Source organism: Lissotriton vulgaris, unplaced genomic scaffold (genome assembly GCF_964263255.1).
Source record: "Lissotriton vulgaris unplaced genomic scaffold, aLisVul1.2 SCAFFOLD_613, whole genome shotgun sequence".
Classification (NCBI taxonomy): domain Eukaryota; kingdom Metazoa; phylum Chordata; class Amphibia; order Caudata; family Salamandridae; genus Lissotriton; species Lissotriton vulgaris.
The window spans coordinates 406,620-426,966 of record NW_028248661.1 but is presented as its reverse complement, the minus strand read 5'-3'; the positions used below and the strand labels follow the sequence as shown (position 1 = coordinate 426,966).

At 42.3% G+C, this 20,347-nt stretch overlaps 1 protein-coding gene across 1 annotated transcript in view; it reads left to right on the top strand.

Moving 5' to 3' along the window:
* The window catches only part of LOC147663869 (embryonic protein UVS.2-like), a 157,074-nt gene that overhangs the window by 73,381 nt on the left and 63,346 nt on the right, over nt 1-20,347 (top strand). The window contains exons 13-14 of the mRNA XM_086950139.1: nt 5,049-5,121; nt 12,024-12,277. Of these exons, the coding sequence (XP_086806265.1) occupies nt 5,049-5,121; nt 12,024-12,277 (327 nt within the window). The remainder of the gene's footprint in view (nt 1-5,048; nt 5,122-12,023; nt 12,278-20,347) is intronic.

Genomic DNA, 20,347 nt, shown 5'->3' with positions numbered 1-20,347 from the left:
TTCTGCGGAGCATGTAGGCCTTGGGAACCCAATACCACAGTCGGCACCCTGTGCGGCTTTTCCCTTTTCTCCAAATATAGCTCAATTACCTCAAGAGCTTCCTCTTGGGGAATTTGTGTATATAGGGACGTTACGTCCATCGTCACCATTCTCTGCTTTAATGGATCAAATCTTGTTCCTTCGACTTTTGTTAAAAAGTCTGTGGTATCTTTAAGATACGATTTTAATTCCTTCAAGAAGGGTTTTAAGAAAAGATCCACGTATTTGGATATTGGCTCCAAACAGGAGTCGCAGCCCGATACAATCGGGCGCCCTGGTGGTTCGGCTAGGTTTTTATGTATTTTGGGCAAGAGATACAAAACCGGTATTCGTGGGAATTGTTTATTTAAAAAGTCAAATTCTTTCTTGCCCAAAAAACCTTCTTCTTTTCCTAGCGTCAACACTTCAACGATTTGCCCTTGGATTTGCCTCGTTGGGTCTTCTTTTAGAGGTCGGTACCATGTAGTGTTGTTCACTTGTTTGAGGCCCTCAGCGACATATTTGTCGCGGGGCCAAATCACAACCGCTCCCCCCTTGTCTGCCTGTTTTATGACCAGGGAGGGGTCTTCTTTGAGACTTTGTTTTGCCCGCAATTGTCCTTTACTGATATTGGGGGGCAAGTATTTCTTAGTTCTTTCCATTTTATTAATCAATGATATTAAGATTTGTTCAAAAGCCTGAATCTGTTTCGGGATATTTTGATGTGGAACAAATCTAGATTTATTTCTAAGCCCAGTAGGTTCATTGTTTTCAGACATCGGTTGATTAAAGAAGAAGGCTTTAAGCCTCAACTTTCTACCTAACTCCTTTCCTTGTAAATAAGGGCAGCAAAATGCACAACGGTGCATCACAAAAAGTGACGCACTTGCAGCGCAAGGGGCTTATAAATGTGCCCCACTCTGTTTAGGATGGGCCTCCCTAAGCAGATCTGCCCTGCCTGTGTCTACCATGGGAGACACGGCGAAACCGGACCGGGAAAAACAACAGTGGTCTCCATGTCTGGGGGCAAACACCCTGCATGTCAGGGACACTGGTTTTGTTTGTTTTTTATTGGAAATACATCTCTGCTTTGGGGGCTTGTTTGTTAGAAGCAAAAAAAAAATCTGCTGCAACAGTTACATCTAATTAGAATAGGTGTTCAGCCGTGGCATGGGTGGAGACGGCACCTCTGACCTCTGAAGCCCCAGCAGCCTCCATGCACAGACTGCTGGGTTCTAAATGACGTCAAAATGCTACTGACCAACTCTATCATGGAGCTGGGCTCGACTATTTACAAAAATATTAAAATTCATTGATATTTTAGAATGATCAAATAATATGCAAATAGTCATCAAAGTAAATTTGCATTGTACTTATTGATTACGTATCACGAAACCTGAGTGAATTTTGCTATTCAGTGATGGACAAGTCTTCTCACACTTCAACAACTTATTTGTGTTTTCCAATGATTACTTGCAGTAAACGCCTAAGACAAAAGAAGCTGATAAGCCACATCTCCCTAGAAGTTCATGACTCCGGAAGCACATCTGTTCCACATGAAGAATGGGAGGATGATTTAAGTACTGCATTTGTTTCTCTCTGAGTCTCAGTTTCTCTCACTTGTTGAACTTGTGTCATTTGTTCTGTTTCTTGTTGTAGGCAGAAAATGTAATGCCCTTATATATTAAGAAGAGGGTCACCAGCAATGGTTGCCAATTGTAAATCAAGAGTTTGCAACCTGCCTGACCCCTAGTTCGCCTCAGATAAATCCAATGAAGAATTACACTAAGTGTGAAATATTGTGCTGATATGAAGTGAAATAAATACATAAAATAAAGTCTTGACTCTTTTTATGGATCATGTAACATAGAACCACTATTATATGAGTACAGTGGCGGTCCTGCCAAGTATCACTCATCTGGTGTTGGATTAACACATTACTGCAAATATTCCCTTATCACATCAAGCCTCAAATAAATCACACATATGAAATGAGCACTGGGGACCACTTGTAAGTATTCTTTTAAAGTCTCCTGTCATCAGGGACCGTGTCCCGCCTCTTTGTTCCACGCATCCAATCAGGAGGATCAGCACAGCAAAACGATCCCTTAGCTGACCTTTGTGCGTGTCTGATTGGATCACACTTTTGAGGGCTGCTGTTGAACTCTGGGTTTTCCATGGCCTTTGGAATGTGATGGGGATTTGAGGAAGTGGTGGCCATTGTGGTAGTTGTGCTGAGGTGCTGGTGGTCACTGCATCTCTTCTACTACTGAATGAACAAAAGGAAAACTCACATCAGGTTGTGGCTGAATCCTCATTTCACTGGTAAAAAGTGGGCATCAAGACCTGCGGTTTTGTCATTCTGTTGCAACCGGTAGCCTGCCACTGCATTTTGCTGGGCCAGTGTGCTCCTGTGTAATTTATCAACGGTGCCTTTATTGACTGGTACAGCAACATACCAACGTCTTCATTATGCTGGTAACGACGCCTCTACAGAGCTTCACCCAATAGTCGCAGCACACTTCTTCAGTGTACGGGGACCTTAATCTTAGATATAAGAAGTTATCATTGGCAATAACGCTTACGTACTTATGCGGAGCCGCATGACACGTCATACCATCATGAGGTCAGGCAAATTTTGTGACTTTACCTGACAGCATTAGTTGACCACCATATAGGCAGCAGGTGTCAGCCATATTGGAACCAGGCAACTCTTTTGGACATTGGCTGTTTTGTACTCTTCAGAAAAGGGGGTGGTGATGAACAGAGTGTCTGAATTGAGAAGACCACTCTTACCCAGTCCAAAGATCAGGGCTTGATCCATCACCGTTATTTATCTCACTGCACCATCCCAGCTCAGAACCAGGCTATATGCAAATCAGTCTGTCCCTGGCCCAGTGCATCATGGGAACAGGGCAGACTAAACTACCAAGCCAATTCTTCACCAGAAAGGGGACAAGCTACCGGGGACCGGTTTCTGGCATTTCAGCCGTCTTCGGCCCGGCTTGCTTGAATCCTGATGGTGCAGTGAGAAAGGGACTCATGTCTGAGTATACCCTGCCACACCTATAGTGGCCAAAAACGATTCAGAAAAGGGCAGTGAGCTAAAAAACGGTGATGGATCAAGCCCTGATCTTTGGACTGGGTAAATGTAAATGTATTTGAGCTTATATAGCGCACAGCTACCCACAAAGGGTTTCCCGGCGCTTGCTTAGGGAACCCGTCCTGGTATTCCCCTGTGAGATAACCCCGGCAGGGTATCCACAAGGTGAAAGCCAGGCATCCCGCCGCGAGGGGCCGTTGTGGAGATTAAGCAAGCTATTGCCCAGAGTCGCAGAGTGTGAACCCGTGAGTTGAGAAGGCACCGGAGCGAGAATTATCGAGTCCGTGGAATTTTTGAGCCCAAGACCCGCCAAGGCGGGGAATTGAACCCTGGTCCAGGGCCGATCTCAGCTTCCGGGTCTGCCGCCTCTAACCCCTGAGCCACACTTCTCCACTGGGTAAGAGTGGTCTGCTTAATTCAGACACTCTGTTCATCACCACCCCCTTTTCTGAATCATTTTTGTCCACCATAAGCGTGGAAGGGTATACTCAGATGTGAGTCCCTAGCTCATTGCACCATCAGGATTCAAGCAAGCCGGGCCGAAGACGGTTGAAATGCCAGAAACCTGTCCCCGGTAGCTTGTTTCCTTCCCAGTATAAGAATTGGCTTGGTAGTTTGGTTTGCCCTGTTCCCATCAGGCACTGGGACAGGAACAGACTAATTTGCATATAGCCAGGTTCTGAGCTGGGATGGTGCAGTGAGCTAAAAAACGGTGGTGGATCTAGCCCTGATCTCTTGACTGGGTGAGAGTATTCTGCTTAATTCAGAGACTCTGTCCATCACCACCCCTTGTTGTTAAAGATATTGACGCAGTAGCATCCTAGAAGTGTCGCATTGAAATCTCAAAGATTTCACTGCTTCACTTCTATTACCCTTTATTGCATTGGAACACCCAGCCTGCAGACATTATACCCGACACAGGTATAATGTAGCGCAGGCCTTTACAAGTTTGGTCTGCCCTGTTCCCATGATGCACTGGGCCAGGGTCAGACTAATTTGCATATAGCAAAGTTCTGAGCTGGGATGGTGCAGTGAGCTAAAAAACGGTGATGGATCAAGCCCTGATCTTTGGACTGGGTAAGAGTGGTCTGCTTAATTCAGACACTCTGTTCATCACCACCCCCTTTTCTGAATCATTTTTGTCCACCATAAGCGTGGAAGGGTATACTCAGATGTGAGTCCCTAGCTCATTGCACCATCAGGATTCAAGCAAGCCGGGCCGAAGACGGCTGAAATGCCAGAAACCGGTCCCCGGTAGCTTGTTTCCTTCCCAGTATAAGAATTAGCTTGGTAGTTTGGTCTGCCCTGTTCCCATGATGCACTGGGCCAGGGTCAGACTAATTTGCATATAGCCAAGTTCTGAGCTGGGATGGTGCAGTGAGCTAAAAAACGGTGATGGATCAAGCCCTGATCTTTGGACTGGGTAAGAGTGGTCTGCTTAATTCAGACACTCTGTTCATCACCACCCCCTTTTCTGAATCATTTTTGTCCACTATAAGCGTGGAAGGGTATACTCAGATGTGAGTCCCTAGCTCATTGCACCATCAGGATTCAAGCAAGCCGGGCCGAAGATGGCTGAAATGCCAGAAACCGGTCCCCGGTAGCTTGTTTCCTTCCCAGTATAAGAATTGGCTTGGTAGTTTGGTCTGCCCTTTTCCCATGATGCACTGGGCCAGGGTCAGACTAATTTACATATAGCCAAGTTCTGAGCTGGGATGGTGCAGTGAGCTAAAAAACGGTGATGGATCAAGCCCTGATCTTTGGACTGGGTAAGAGTGGTCTGCTTAATTCAGACACTCTGTTCATCACCACCCCCTTTTCTGAATCTGTTTTGTACTCTGACACCATAATTAACTCAGGTATTTTCATATTTCAGTGCTGTTTCAACATTTTCTCAGTGACATTTCCCTCCACCTTTTTCTTGCAGCTAGTGTTGATAATTTACCATCTGCCAGTGATTGTCTTCACAAGTGCATCCTTACAATATTGGATTTGAAAGTGTAAGTCCTCAACTATCAAAAAAAGAGGGGGGATACTGGGATCGGATGAAGGTCCAGGGCCTGTGCTCCAAAACTAAATTCAAATCAAGGTTGGGGGTCACTGTTCCTAAGAAAAGGGTTTAGGGCTTAGGGCTTAGTCAAATCGAAAGGGGGACAGTCAACAAGGCTGTTTCTTGTTGCCCTTACACATCCTTAGGGATGTCATGCTTCATCATCGGGCAGGTGATCCTCATCAGCCAGTGCTGCAATATCCTACGGGTCCCCCGAAGGGTTACTTTTGGAGAGAACTTTTGGTATGGCTGCCGTCTGATGAGTGCTGGGGTGTCCGAATTTGGGTGATAAGTGAGGTGTGTTGATAGTGAGCTAAAACTTACTTGGGGATGTCGGATATACCTTTATCATGTTGACTCCCCTATCAGGTTAAAATGTGTGTCATGAATCCTCATGACATTCTTGCATCCTTTATCAATTCGTAATAACAAAGGTGCCCTTGGTGATATTTGCATATGCCTCATATGCTCTGTAAATTCATAACATGATGCAACAAAACATTACAAATAAGACGTGATCAGGTCTGCAAAGTATCACGCATCAGGTGGGATGCAAACGCATTTCAGTGTGGTGCTCGCATCACCGCACTGAAATGCATTATCACGCATTTTAATGCTGTCTGATTCTGCTGTACCAGCCAGCGAGCGCGCACGGCGGCATCTATGAAACCTCAGCGCCGGCTCTGCATTGTGCTCGTCTATGGCCCAAAAGCATAGCCTTACCTTGTGGACGGATAGCTATGCCTTATCGGTCAGGGCAGAGGAAGCACACTGTTGCAAGAAGGGAGAGAGACACGGAGGAGAGGAGAGATATGCCTTCCGTGAGTTAGGAGCAAAGGAGGGTCGAGTATCATTGGTGACCTCCATTATCCTGATGGAGTTTGTGTGATGCAGTACTCACTTTATTGACGCACTCCCTCTTTGGTGCACCTACCCTGCTCCTCTGCTTGCCTGGGTCAAGGATGGTCGAGAGGGTGGTTTGTTTTTCTTGGCAGGGACGTTTCCCGTGGAGTTACCAAGAGAACGGTCACAGCGCATGTCTGGCGGCCATATTGTAGTGGTGTGGAGACAGATTTTGCTCCATCTTGCTCCCATAAAGTGATGGCAGTATTCTCTATTGTTGATCAAAGGAGGGGAAAATTCCCAAGGTTAAACAATTCCTGTATATAGGACTGACATCACTTTATTGTGACCTGTGAAGAAAGTAACAGGCAGGACTTATTTTTCATCAACCTTGCATTAAGATGGAACCTCTGTAGATGAGTATTAGATCAACCTCACATCTAGAAGGAGTTCTATATTTTAGAAAGCAATGCACAATAGGTGTTTTTCTTAATAAGAGGGTAGTAAAAAATATATAGTCAAATTGGGGATATTGACTAGCAGTGGTATATGGTTCCCTGTGGTTGTGAGTGCATTAGGAGTACCTGGAGTGTATTTTGTATAAACATTCTGTCACAGTTCGACAGGATAACTGACAAAATATCGACCTTCAAAATATCGACCTACAGGAACATCGATGCTGAAATATCGAAGGCAAGAATATCGACATCCCATCTACAAATGGTAAGCTTAAAACCTGGATATTCGATAAGTAAACCTCCCCCCCCTTCCTCAAGCGCCTTGAGACCCTCTGGGTATGTATGTGCGCTATATACATTCTGACTTGACTTGATATGACTTAAGTACAAAAATATTGAGAAAAAAATATAGATGTTAAAAATATCGATGTTAAAAATATCGTTTTCTTTCCTGTAAAAATATAAATGTAAAATAAAATAAATAACACTAATAAATAAAATAAACATAGTTAAAAATATCTAATAATGTTTAAAATTAATAAATAATACATATATAATAATAATACTAATTAAACATATACAAACAATATATAATATATACGTACTTAACAATACGTTTTAATCATTATTTTAATCATTTATAAATTAACAAATATTATAAATTACAAATACATTTACAAACATAAAACAAAAACATAAATAAAAAGTAAATAATTATTATTAATAAATTAAAAAAATTAGAAATACTTTTAATATTTTTAAAATTAATAATATACTACATTATCTAAAATTATACAAAAAATATCAAATAGCTAAATAAATAAAAATACTATTCAAAACCCATAACTAAAAAAATAAAGTAATAAAAACCTTCTATAGCATAGAATTTAAAATTACCATTCCCACTCCAGAGAGCGCAACAGTGGAGAAACCATTGGATAGCGTAGAGTTAAAATTACTATTCCAACTCCAGAGAGCACAACAGTAGGGAAAGCGTTGGATAGCGTAGGGGTAAAAACTTACTATTCCAACTCCAGAGAGTGCACCAGTAGAGAAAGCCTTGGATAGCGTACGGGTAAAAATTACTATTCCAACTCCAAAAAGTGAAATAGTAGGTAAAGCGTTGGATAGCGTAGGGGTAAAAATTACTATTCCAACTCCAGAGAGTGCAACAGTAGGAAAAACATTGGATAGCGTAGGAATAAAAATGACTATTCCCACTCCAGAGAGTGCAACAGTAGGGAAAGCGTTGGATAGCGTGGGGGTAAAAATTACTATTCCTACTCCAGAGAGTGGGACAGTAGGGAAAGCGTTGTATAGCGTAGGGGTAAAAATTACTACTCCCACTCCAGAGACTGCAACAGTAGGGAAAGCGTTGAATAGCGTAGCGGTAAAAATTACTATTCTAACTCCAGAGAGTGCAACAGTAGGGAAAGCATTGGATACTATTCCAACTCCAGAGAGTGACACAGTAGGGAAATCGTTGGATAGCGTAGGGGTAAAAATTACTATTCCCACTCCAGAGAGTGCAACAGTAGGGAAAGCATTGGATAGCGTAGGGGTAAAACTTACTATTCCCACTCCGGAGAGTGCAACAGTAGGGAAAGCGCTGGATAGCGTAGGGGTAAAAATTACTATTCTAACTGCAGAGAGTGCAACAGTAGGGAAAGCGTTGGATAGCGTAGGGGTAAAAATTACTATTCCAACTCCAGAGAGTGCAACAGTAGGGAAATTGTTGGATAGCGTAGAAGTTAAATATAACAATCTTATAAATATTTGTTGTAAATAAAATAATTAATAATTACATTTTTAAAAACTCTACATCATTTGCAAATACCCATTAATAATTATTAAAAACATAATTAGAATTGAATAATTAATTAACAATTAACAATAAATTAATAATATATACCAAGAAATATTAGTTAACAAATAATAAATATTGAACACTAAAATATTTTTCCAATCAAAAAAACATATTCATAATTACAAATTAATTACCAATTAAAATATAGTAATGTTGCTACATTGTGAACACGTGCACTGGGTTAGGGTGGGATAAGGGGTGGGTAGTTGGGGGGGTGTTGAAGGGCGTTTTTGGGGATGGGCGGGATGGGAGGGGATTAGGGTCTGTTTTTCTACAACTCTGGGTTCACTGCTATGCCTTTTACATGTCTGTTGTTGACAGGCTCCTCCTGACTATGGAGGGCTGTACCAAATCTTGCTTGAACTCTCAATAAATACGGTTTTGAAAAAAAAAAAATATATAGTAAACAATACATTTATTTTTTAAATCAAAAAATATTTTAAATGAAACAATAATTACCAAAATAATAAACATATATTTCCAATAAATAAAAAGTAAATAACAATTAAAAATCTGAATTAGCAATTAAAATAATTAATTACCAATTGAAAAATGATTTGCCAATTAAAACATGCAATTACCAATTACAAATATTAATTACCAATAAAAAAATTAATTACCAATTAATATAATTAATTAACAATTAATTATTATTTACAAATAAAACAAAAATCTATTCCAATAAAAAAAATGATTACCTAATTACAATTAAATGACTTCCTACCCAATTCCCCTATAAACCCACATCCCACTACAGAACTTCAACACAAAAATGAATTACAATTAATTTACAATTACTAAAACTTAATAATTAATTTACTATAATTAAATTACTTCCCATCCTATTGCCCTATAAACCCACAACCCGCTCCAGTACTAAAACATAAAATTTACTTAAAATTAACATTATTAATATATAAAAAATAGTACACATATAATTTAAAACAAATAAAATACTTAACAAAAAACATATAACACAGACATATAAAATACATAACAATAAACAAATATTGATATTAGTAACATCGAAATTAGTAACATCGATATATTTGATGTCGATATTACTAACTTAGATATTACATCGATATAAAAAAATTCGATATTACTTACCTTAGAGTCGATATTCTGTCCAACGATATTCTTGACCTCGATATTCTCCACCTTCGATATTTCCAACTCAATATTACTGTAAGTCGAAATTTAGGAATCAATATTTTTACTGTGCACCAGTTCGACCCAGGGTATCTCCTCATTCAGACCCTACTTACATGGACAAGACGGAGAATCCAGCGTTGTTCTCTTTTGAGAAACGATGTTGTGTTGCACACTAGGGGCCTCATTAGGATGGCGGGCGGGCTATCCTAGAAGAAAACGGGACCGTCCGCCTTAAGGGCGGGGGTCCCGGGGGTGGCATTAGGATGTGCCTGCCACAGTGGCGGGCACATCCTGTACTTTTAGCAATGTGGCAGGCGGTGCTCTCTGCACCCCCTGCCACAATGCGAAAAATGCATTGCAGCATTTGCTAATGAAAGCGGCAGGCACCGCGCGGTGCCTGCCGCTTTCATTATGCAAATGCAGGTGCACCCCCTCCTGTGCTTCACTCTGCGGGCCCGCAGGGGGCCCCAGAGTGAAGTCCGCCTGCCTTTCCAAAGGCATTGTAAAATGCCCATAATAATATGGCTGGCGGTGTCTGATAGACACCGCCACCATATTATTCCTTTTCCGCCCTGGCCGCAAGGCGACCGGGGCGGAAAAGTGGCGGGCGGTGTTTTGCTCCGCCGTGGTCTCCCCCGCCATTCTAATATGGCGGGGGGAATACACTGAAGGATGTCGGGCGGATTGCCCCCGCCAGACTGCCGGTGGCTACCGCCAGCCTGGCGGGGGCAATCCGCCCGACATCCTAATGGGCCCCAGGGTTGGCTTCCAGGATTGTCCATCTTAGATCCTCTGGTGAGCTCCTGGAAATGTTTTCTCATCTTAGTTGTGCTGCCTCCACCTCTGATGGTACTTCTATGTTCCCCTATCCTGTTCTTAATGGCTTCATCCATACATAGTAATGGTTGTATGGGCAAGTAATGAGATACACGCAGTTCTTGGTGTTACAATTGGTGTATTGTCTTTGTGTCGATGTAAAGGCATTGCCCAGACTGAGTTATTTTGAGTGTAGGGTGAAAGTACATGCACTACAAGAGCCACATGGGGAAGTGACCATAAAGTGGGTTGTCTTGCATCTTTACTGGATTATGGTCTTGTATGTTTCAGTTGGTCTTTCAGGTTCTGGGTTCCCTTGTATGTGGACCATGGTCCTACTAAGTTCATGCAGCCTGCATTCAAAATGTTTCAGTGTTTCATAATGACATTTCTTTATTTTGTTAGACTGTGGAGTAAAGGTGGTCATGCACGTGATAACATTTTTAGTTGGTCGTGAGGTATTTTCTAAAAAGGCCTCACAGTTATTATTGTGTGCTCTTTTCCATGCTTGTCTGATCACTATTAATGTATAATTCCTTGCCAGGCGGTTGTTACTCAGGGTTTTGGCTTGCATGTCATAATTTCCCAAGGTACTCCAATTCCTCTGTATACGTAAGAATTGACAGAAATGTAGATTCTCACGTAGAGTGATTGGATGGTGGCTATCAAAAGTAAGCAGACTCTTGCAGTCGGTATTCTTCTTGTAAGTTCTTGTGAGAAGTTCTCCTTGGTTGATGGAGATCACAAGGTCCAGAAATGGTATCTCTTCGGCAGAGTGGGACCTGCTTAACTTGAGGAAGGGGTACATGGTATTGACCTATTCACTAAATTCATGACATCTGGCCTCAAAACCTTTCCAGAAAATTAGATTATCATCAATGTTTTGTTTCCAGGTGATAATATTAATCTGGCAGGGGTTGGATGTTGTGAGTATATGATGAGTTTCGAAATGGGCTACGTACAAACAGGCCAGGCTCAGGGCAAAGGTACTGCCCATTGAAGTGCCTTATATATAGTAGTACAATTTAGATTTGTACTTAAAGTAGTTGTTTTTCAAGGCAATTGTGGCGTATTCCATGGAAATTTCAACCAGTGTTGAGGTAGTCAGTTTGCTGCTCTGGGGCAGGTGTCTATAACCTCAATTGTTGCATCCTGGGGAATATTTGTGTACAGAGCTCCTACATCGAGGGTCATCAAGATGTTGATCTTCTCCAGGTTGTCCACATTGGCGATCAAATGATGATGACATCTCTAATGTCTTTTAGGAATGAGGGTATAATTTGGACCAAAGGTCAAAGAAAGTAAATACAGAATTGGCTAAGTGATTCCAAAAGGGATCCGATGCAGGAGACAATAGGTCTTCCGGGTGGAGGATGGATCCCTTTATGTATTCAGGGTAATATATAAAAGTATGGTATCTTTGGGTATGTCTTGTTGACTGATCCTTCTGATCTGTCTAAGACCTACACCCTTTTCTTAGGAACAGTGACACCCCGACCTTGATAATCTCCTATTCAACCTTTCGTGTCAACTCATCATTAGAGATAAGAGTGGCAAGTCCCAATAGGAAGCTGAAATTTTACTTATGTGGTAGATGAGTATGCCACTGTTCTAGAGGCATGAGATAAGTATTTCTCTCCATGCAGGAATGCTATTTGTAAAGAAATACATTTTTACAGTGGTCTCAACAACCTGTTGACAACTTTTTTTCAGCCTTAAGTACCCTGGCATCACGTGCAATTATCATGATGTGCACAATGAGCTCAGGAAAATTCAACAGTGCTTGCTTTTGAATGACAATCTGGATTTGGATACCTCAGAAGGCATTGCTAGAGCCATGGAGAATTCTGATGCTTACTTACAGGAGATGTCATCTTCTAAAAATGCAGTACAGTGCAGTGAAATATTTAATCGTAAGGATACAACAGAAGATGATAAGTGTTTTGCGAAACGTGATGATCACTGTGGTAATACTTGTATGAGAAAAGTATAAATGAGCTATAGGTGTGGCTGCAAAAATCATGCTGCTCCAGCCCTATCCCAGACATGTTTCAAATGTAACTAAAAGGGCACTTTGCTGGAGTATGTCGCATGTCATAAAAGTCTTTGGTGTCCAAGTTGGAATATTGTGGCAGGGATTGGGACCACAATGATATGGCGCTCATTATAACGTGTAGAAATACATGGAAGAGTGAACATGGAAACCTGGATAAATAGGAGTGCAGATATTGCATGAATTTTGCAGGTCATATTAGAGGGAATCTCCCATCTGTGCCATCCCTCTCAATAGAACGTGTGTTCCAGTGATGGCATATTTGTGGTCACCATTTAGTTTATTTGGCTTACAGATGTGAGGGACAATTCAACCTCTCACATTGAAACCCTCCAATGCCAAGATGTTTGCCTAATGTGGCACGAAGGTTGAGAATGAATTTGAGGCACAGCTTGAATTTGATAATAAGACTATGTTATTTGTAGTTTGTGTACTGAATTATGGATCCAAACTGTTGGGATGGGATGATTAGAGTGAATTGGACTTCATTTTAGATCCTAATAATCCTGATTGTATTATATTCAAATCTCGTTTGTTCAATGCAAGGACTGTTTGAGTGTGTCTTCCAATGATCGAGGTATACAGAAATTCCATTACATTTTGGCAGCCAAACTGGGGAAACTGACTGGATTTTAGCACAAGATTGTGCCCAAAGATGGAGTTAAGCCTGTGGTCTATAATGTTTGCAAGAAAACTCTATCTTTACGGGGGGAGTTGCAAAGTGAGTTGAAGCAGTTGTGTCAACTTGACATCATAGAACAAGTGAAGGGTCTGAGTAATTAGCACCTATAGTTCTTACCCACAAAGCTAATCAATTGCTGAGGGTGTGTGTTGATTTACATGATCTCAATCATAATCTTTGGGTGGATTGTGAACCTCTGCCTAATATAAATGAGATGCTCTGTAACTTGAAAGGGGGTATGATTTCTAACACTCCAAATAGTTTTAAGTAAAGAAAACAGACACCTTATCTCTTTTGTCACTCTTCTGGAAGCATTTCTCTACATATGAATGAATTCAGTCTGGCACCAGCTTCCTAGATTTTCAGAGAATTGATGTTGATGTTCCAGGATTTGTCTGGTGTAATATACTTTCAAGATCACATCTTAGTATTTGTTAGTAATGTGCTGAACATGACGAGAGGTTGATCAAAGTATTGACAATGCTAGTTTGAGGCGATTGGGGTGGATTATCATGGCACTATTTAAGTACTAAAGGTAATGAAATGAAAATGAAAATTTTGAAAGCCATTGTGGCGGGAAACAACCTTTACATCGCGGTCATTAGACCGCGATGCCTTTTTAACACAGTCGGTACAACGACCGTGTTGTTACACACGATGCCATTACTACGCAAGTCATTACATCGACTTGCAGTAGATGGTGGTCTAACATAAGGAATAGTATAATTTACTATTCCAACACCTTCCCTACTTTTGCGTAGGCTGGAGGTGGAAAAGTAAATTATACATTCCTAATGTTACAGCACCATCTACTGCAAGTCGATGTAATGACTTGCGTTGTAATGGCATTGCGTTGTTACAAAACATGTAACGGCATGCATTGTAGCATGCTATATTCCATAGTGGCAGTGCCATCTACAGAAAATAACGTCTCACGGCTAAGGCGCTCGACCTCGAACCTGGGGATCTGGGTTCGAGTCTTGGTAACCACGCCAAACATCCTGTGATTCTGGGCAAATCACTTAATCTCCCCGTGCCTAACAAAAATGGATGTGTGTCCTCATGTAACGTAACTGGTGCTATGTAAAGCGCTCTGATACCTGATTCAGTTCGGGTCAAGTGCGCGCTATATAAAACTCCAGTGAAAGTCCGATCAAATACTACTCAAAATTAATTCTCCATTTTGGCCATAAAGCAGCACCCCTTAAGGATTTGCTTACAATGAGAAGCGCATATATCTAAAGAGAGAATTGCCAGTGCGCAGTTGAGACATTGTAGGTTGTCTCCTTTTAAAGCCATTCAAACCTTGAGATTCCAATATCAATCAGTAAAGCACTACTTATAGAGCATAGCTAATCACCTCTTGGGGTATCCAGGGTCTGAGGTCCTGCAGGTCTTTCGTCGAAGAGCCAGGTCTTGAGACCCTTTCGAAGTCTGCAAGTGAAGGTGAAGTTCGCAGGTACAGGGGGAAGTAGGTTCAGGACTTGGCGGCTAGGTAGGAGATGGAACGACCTCCGCTGAGGCTTCGGTGGATGCGGGGAATGAGGGCGAGGGAGGCGAAGTGTAGTTGTCTGGCGGATTGATGGAAGTTCAGGTGGTGGTTGATGTAGGCCGATAACTGGTTGTGTAGGACTTTGTAGGCGTGAGTTAGCATCTTGAACTGACATCTCTTCTGGACAGGGAGCCAGTGGAGGCTTCTAAGGCGGCAGGTGATGCTGGTCCATTTGGGGAGGATGAGGATGAGTCTGGCTACAGCATTCTATATGATCTGAAATTTCTCGTGGAGATGGGTGGTGGTGCCAGCAAAGAGTGTGTTACTGTTGTCCAGTCCACTGATGACAAGAGCTTGTGTGCCTGTTTTTCTGTGGTTGACAGGAATCCATTTGAAGATCTTTTGAAGCATGCAGAGGGTATGGAAGCAGGAGGAGGATACTGCATTGACCTGGTACTTCCTACTGAGTTTGCTGTCCTGGATGATGCCAAGGTTGCAGGAGTGGTCCGTGGGGCAGGTGTGGGCCTGATTTTGGGGGGCGACCTGGTGTCCCACAGTAAGGTGTTCCTCCCAAAGATAAGGGCTTCCGTCTTGTCCATTTTGAGCTACAGGCAGTTGGACCTCTTCCAGTCGGAGACACTTCTCATGGCGTCCTGGAAGTCGATTCTGCTGGTGGCAGGGTATTCCATGAGAGAGAGTATGAGTTGGGTGTCATCTGCATAGGAGATGATGTTGAGTCCATGGGTGCAGACGATGTTGGCTAGTAGTGTCATATAGGATTTGAACAAGGTGAGAGTGAGAGAGGAACCTTGGTGAACATTGCATATGATGCTCTCAGGGTTGGAGGTGAAGGGCAGTAGGCAGATTCTCCAGGTTCCTCATGTGCAGAAGGAGATGATCCATTTGAGGGTGTATCCCTGGACACTGATGTGGTGGAGTCTTCTGCTGAGGGTGTGGTGGGATAAGGTGTTGTATGCTGCTGAGAGGTTGAGTATTGAGTTAGGACGGGGTAAACCCAAAACAACTCAAGGACCTGGGTCGCTAAGTACAGTACAGAAAAAATGGTCAGAGTTTTCACAGTTTTTTCTAAATATTCAGCTCTTTTTACATGGAGAAACGTTCACCACATATATGTAACATTATGCATTATTAAACAAAGTAAACATTTCTTTAAAATCAGTAAAAGTTAGAGGGGGACAAAATGTTATTGTAAAAGATCAAAACCATAGGCTGAAATGGACAAAAATAGTCCCTGAAACATTTCTTCAAGAGGTTTTGTCCAAAGTGAAGGATGAAGTTGCAATATGCTTAGCGAATAGAATAGAATGTAAGGATGTTATAGCAGCATTTGATAATATCTGTATTGAAATTAACCAAAGTCTGCAGAAAAAATCGAGGCAGCCCCCGCTACAGGGAAAAAGATGGTTTGATAGGAAATGCTCAAAAGCGCATGGCGTGCTATTAAAAACTCTGAAAGCCATCCCTAAGAACCGCGCAGATATCGCTAATGCTAGGATTGCTTATAAAAAAACTATCCTGGAAAGGAAGAGGGTCCTAAAAGACAACGCTTTGGCCCAACTTCTTGAACCAGAAACTTTAAAAGATAGTGGCCTTTTTTGGAAAATTATAAACCAGCCACTCTTTTCGGATGAAGAAAATACACCCCAGGGGATGTCTTTAAAAGTGCCCCGAAATTTTGGTCTAAGGTCTTATGTAATGTTTTTAATGCTCTTTCATCTGACAAAATCCCGGATTCCTGGAAAAAATCCATCATTATACCGGTCTTTAAAAAAGGTAACAGGCAAGACCCATCCTGTTGCAGACCCATTTCATTGATAGATTCATCGGTGAAAATACTGGGCCGGGTTATTTTATCAAAACTGAATGATTGGTTAATAGAAAATAGGGTCCCATCAAACGTTCAGTATGGGTTTAGATCAAAAAGGAGCACAATAGATCAAGGCCTTAATTTGCACTTGTTGGTAGAAAAGTATACAAGGGCTAAAGAGGGGTCCATGTACTTAGGTTTCATGGATCTCTTGTCAGCCTTTGATCTGGTAAACCGCGCTAAATTATGGAGAATTCTGCTTGAGATAGGATTAGATAGGGCACTTGTTTGCCTTTTAGCAGATTTACACACTGACCTAATAGCCTCGGTCAGAGTTACCCAGGAGGGGCGTTGCACGAGCCACTTTAAATCAGAAAGGGGGTTTAGGCAGGGGTGTATTTTGGCCCCTCTTTTATTTACAGTCTACATAAATGCCCTGGAACCAGCACTCAGAGAGGCATCTATTGACATCCCACGTATAGGAGAACTGGGAATCCCGGTTCTCCTATACGCGGATGACGCCGTCCTGCTCTCGCGCACTGGTGTCGGTCTCCAAAGACTCCTAGATGCCTTTGAGGACTTCATGGGGTCATTGGACCTAAAAATTAGAATGTAAAAAAGTCTCAAATAATGATACTGGGTAAGGGTACAAAACATAAGCTCACAAAAACATTTACTTGTGGCAAACAAGAACTTTGCAGGGTTGCCACTTTCCCTTATCTAGGTATCACTTTTGATGACAGAGGCACATGGGCCCCCAGATCAAAAATAGGAACATCTCCTTTGCCAGATCTTCTTCTGCATTGCAGGGCTTTTCAAAAAAACTGGGAGCAAGGCCAGTAGCAACTCTTTTAAAAATGTATAAAGCTAAATGTCTTTCCGTTGCTACATATGGAAGCGCTATATGGGGCTATTGTTCCATGGAAAATTTACAGATTACTGAGAACAAATTTTTAAGAGCTGTTCTCTCTGTACCACAGTCCTCCTCAACATATATAGTTCACACTGAACTTGGTTTAGGTTATATCTCAGACCTGATTAAAGTGGCTCCTGTTCTGGCTTGGTTAAAGACATGGCTGAACCAAGAAATTCCCCTTTATCATACTATTCTAAAAGACTGCTTGCAATTGGACAGAGTAAATAAAATCCAGTGGCTAGCCTACATTAAGAACTGTCTTGTTAAAGTGGGGAGACCAGACTTCTTTTCTTTCCCGGCCTCTATAACTGTTAAAGATATTGAGCTTATTAAAGGCCTGATGGGAGAAGCTTTAAGGATGGAAAGGGAACAAGTAGAGCTCGAAAAACCAACAGTGCGGACTAGTATTATTCTGAGCACTCATGCTGGACCAGAATCATACCTAATTACTGTAAATCAACCTTTTCATCGTTTTCTTTTGACGCGTTTTCGGTTCAATTTGATACATTTAACTCTCGGACATTTCTCAACTTGGAGTACTCCCGAAAATGCTAAGCCGTGTACCTGTGACAATTTTTCAATCCAGAACACTCTACATTTCTTAATGTTCTGTGATCACTACACGGCACCAAGAAGGAAATACTTGATCCCTATCTTAAAGGAGGCAGGTTTTATGCAGGTTAGGCCGGCGCTCCTGTTCCTACAGTTATTACAGACCCCCAGGATTATGTTCCATGTTGCGAGTTTTTTAGTAGGGGCTGTTAGGATCAAGAAAAGGATGTTGCCCGATAATATAACAAATATGACCCCATAAGTGATGAAATCAAATACTGGTCATAGGAAAATGTTTTACAATATGAATTAATATCCTGAAATGCAATATGTATATATGGTTTTAACTTACTGACCTCTTTTTAATACTTTTTTTTAAAAAAATTTGAGTCTGTTATATGATAATGTGTTTCTTATCTTTTTCCTTTTGTATAAAACTAGAGAATGTAAATTAATTAAGATTTGATCATGTATAATTATGTGTTGTTGTTTGTATAAGATTGTATTTTTGCCTATGTCTATTTATGATATTAATTTATCGAAAATAAAGTATTTTGACTGACTGACTGACTGACTGTGAGAGTTGTATTAAGAATGCATTTTTTTGTGAGATATCTTACAGTAGGCAGTGTGCTGCTCCTGCAATCTGCACTAGGCAGGTTTTTCACCAGGCTATGCACAGTCACTGGAATAGACGCTGGGCATATCTTTCAGTAGGCAGTGAGCAGCTCTTCCAGTAGGCCTCTATTGTATGGGGCATTGACATGCTCTTGCAATTGATTTAGGGAATCTCCTGCAAGAGGCACAGTGCATATCTGGTAGTAGACACAGCGGCCCAGATTTACACATCTCCATTGTGTCAGACAAGGTGACGCAAGCCCACAAGCTAGGTTTACTAAGCCATGCAAAGTCACATTGCATAGCTCTAGCACAAGCCACTCCTTATGTTCCTCTGTGTTGGGAAGGTGGTCAATGGTTGGAATGTGGGTGTTCCCATGCACCCACCCACAGTTTTTGGCACATTTCAAGATTTACTATGACATGTAAACCTGGTATTGGGTCAAAATGCTACGCCATCCCAACAGAGGCGTAACAAAGAGAAATGTCTGTATTTCTCCTCATTATTTTCTCTTTCTACAAGTGCTGCATTCTGCAGCATGCATAGAGGAAAATGTTTTTGTTCTGGAAGGTGTTCCTTCCTGCACAAAAACTATTCTAGCTGTAATGCAGGCACCATTGTACCTTGGAGCAAGGGTGACTGTGTTGGTGCTAGGCAGCACATTGTGCACCAGAAGGAATGCACCATATATTTGTAGATATGGAGCATTCCTGCTCACTCCATTTGACTCAACGCAGCACAATATCTTAATAAATCTGGGGCAGGGAGTCCTGATCCCCTCCAGGTCTTGCCATCAAGGTCCTGCAACATGCACCGCTGTTGCCTTCCAACAGAAGGGCAGGAGATCTAGTACATTGTTATAGCTATATATTGTGAACATTTTTACCACTGCTATGTCTGTCTATGTGATGTAGACATTACCCCCATCAGACTCATCACTGATTTTCCAGCTGCAATAAATACTTAGGGAGTTATTAGGATGGTGGGCAGACTTTTGTCTGCCCGCCATCCTAGCGGTGCAGGGACCGCCCGCCAGACATGCGGCGGTCCCGCACCACTGATTAGGATGTGACCGCGCATTCCACAAACTTGACATTGCGGCGGGTGCTGCTGTAAGCAGCACCCTCCGCAATGCCAAAATGGCATGTTGCACATTGCCATACACAACGTGGCAGGCACAGCGCGGTGCCTGCCACCTTGTGCATGGCAATGCGGGGGGTACCATAGGTACCCTCCAAGTGCAGCCCCCCACCCCCGGGGCCCCCCAACAGGCCCCCAAAGCAATTCCCCACCTGCCTTTCCGCCTTTGAAAACACACATCCTAATATGGATGGTGGTGCCTGCTAGGCACAGCCACAACATTAAGGCTCCAGTCCACCCGGCCGGCAATCGGAACGATTGCTGACCGGCAGAAAAGCGGCAGACGCACTTTGCGTCCACCGCGATACCCCCTGCCATGTGTTATGTTATGTTAATATAAGTTTTGTATAGCGCTCAGCTACTCCGAAGAATGTCCCGGCACTAAAAACCCAAGGAGGTGCAGAGCAGGAGAGATTGTCAAATTTACTGTACAAAAAGCCACGATTTGAGGTCTTTCCTAAAGGCTAAGAGATTGACATTCTTCCTTAAGGACAAAGGCAAGGCATTCCATAGTTGTGGCGCCAAGCGTTTGAAGGAGCGACCTCCGATCCGAGCTCGTCTAATTGCCAGGACAGAAGCCAAGGCCAGAGAGGACGACCTAAGCGATCGAGATGGCAAATAGAAATCAAGTCTTTTCCTAATGTATTTGGCACCTGTGGCATGGAGTGCCTTAAAGGCCAAAGTAAGAGCTTTGAAGATGATACGTTTGCGTATTGGAAGCCAGTGGAGGGCTTTCAGAAGATCTCTCGCACTGG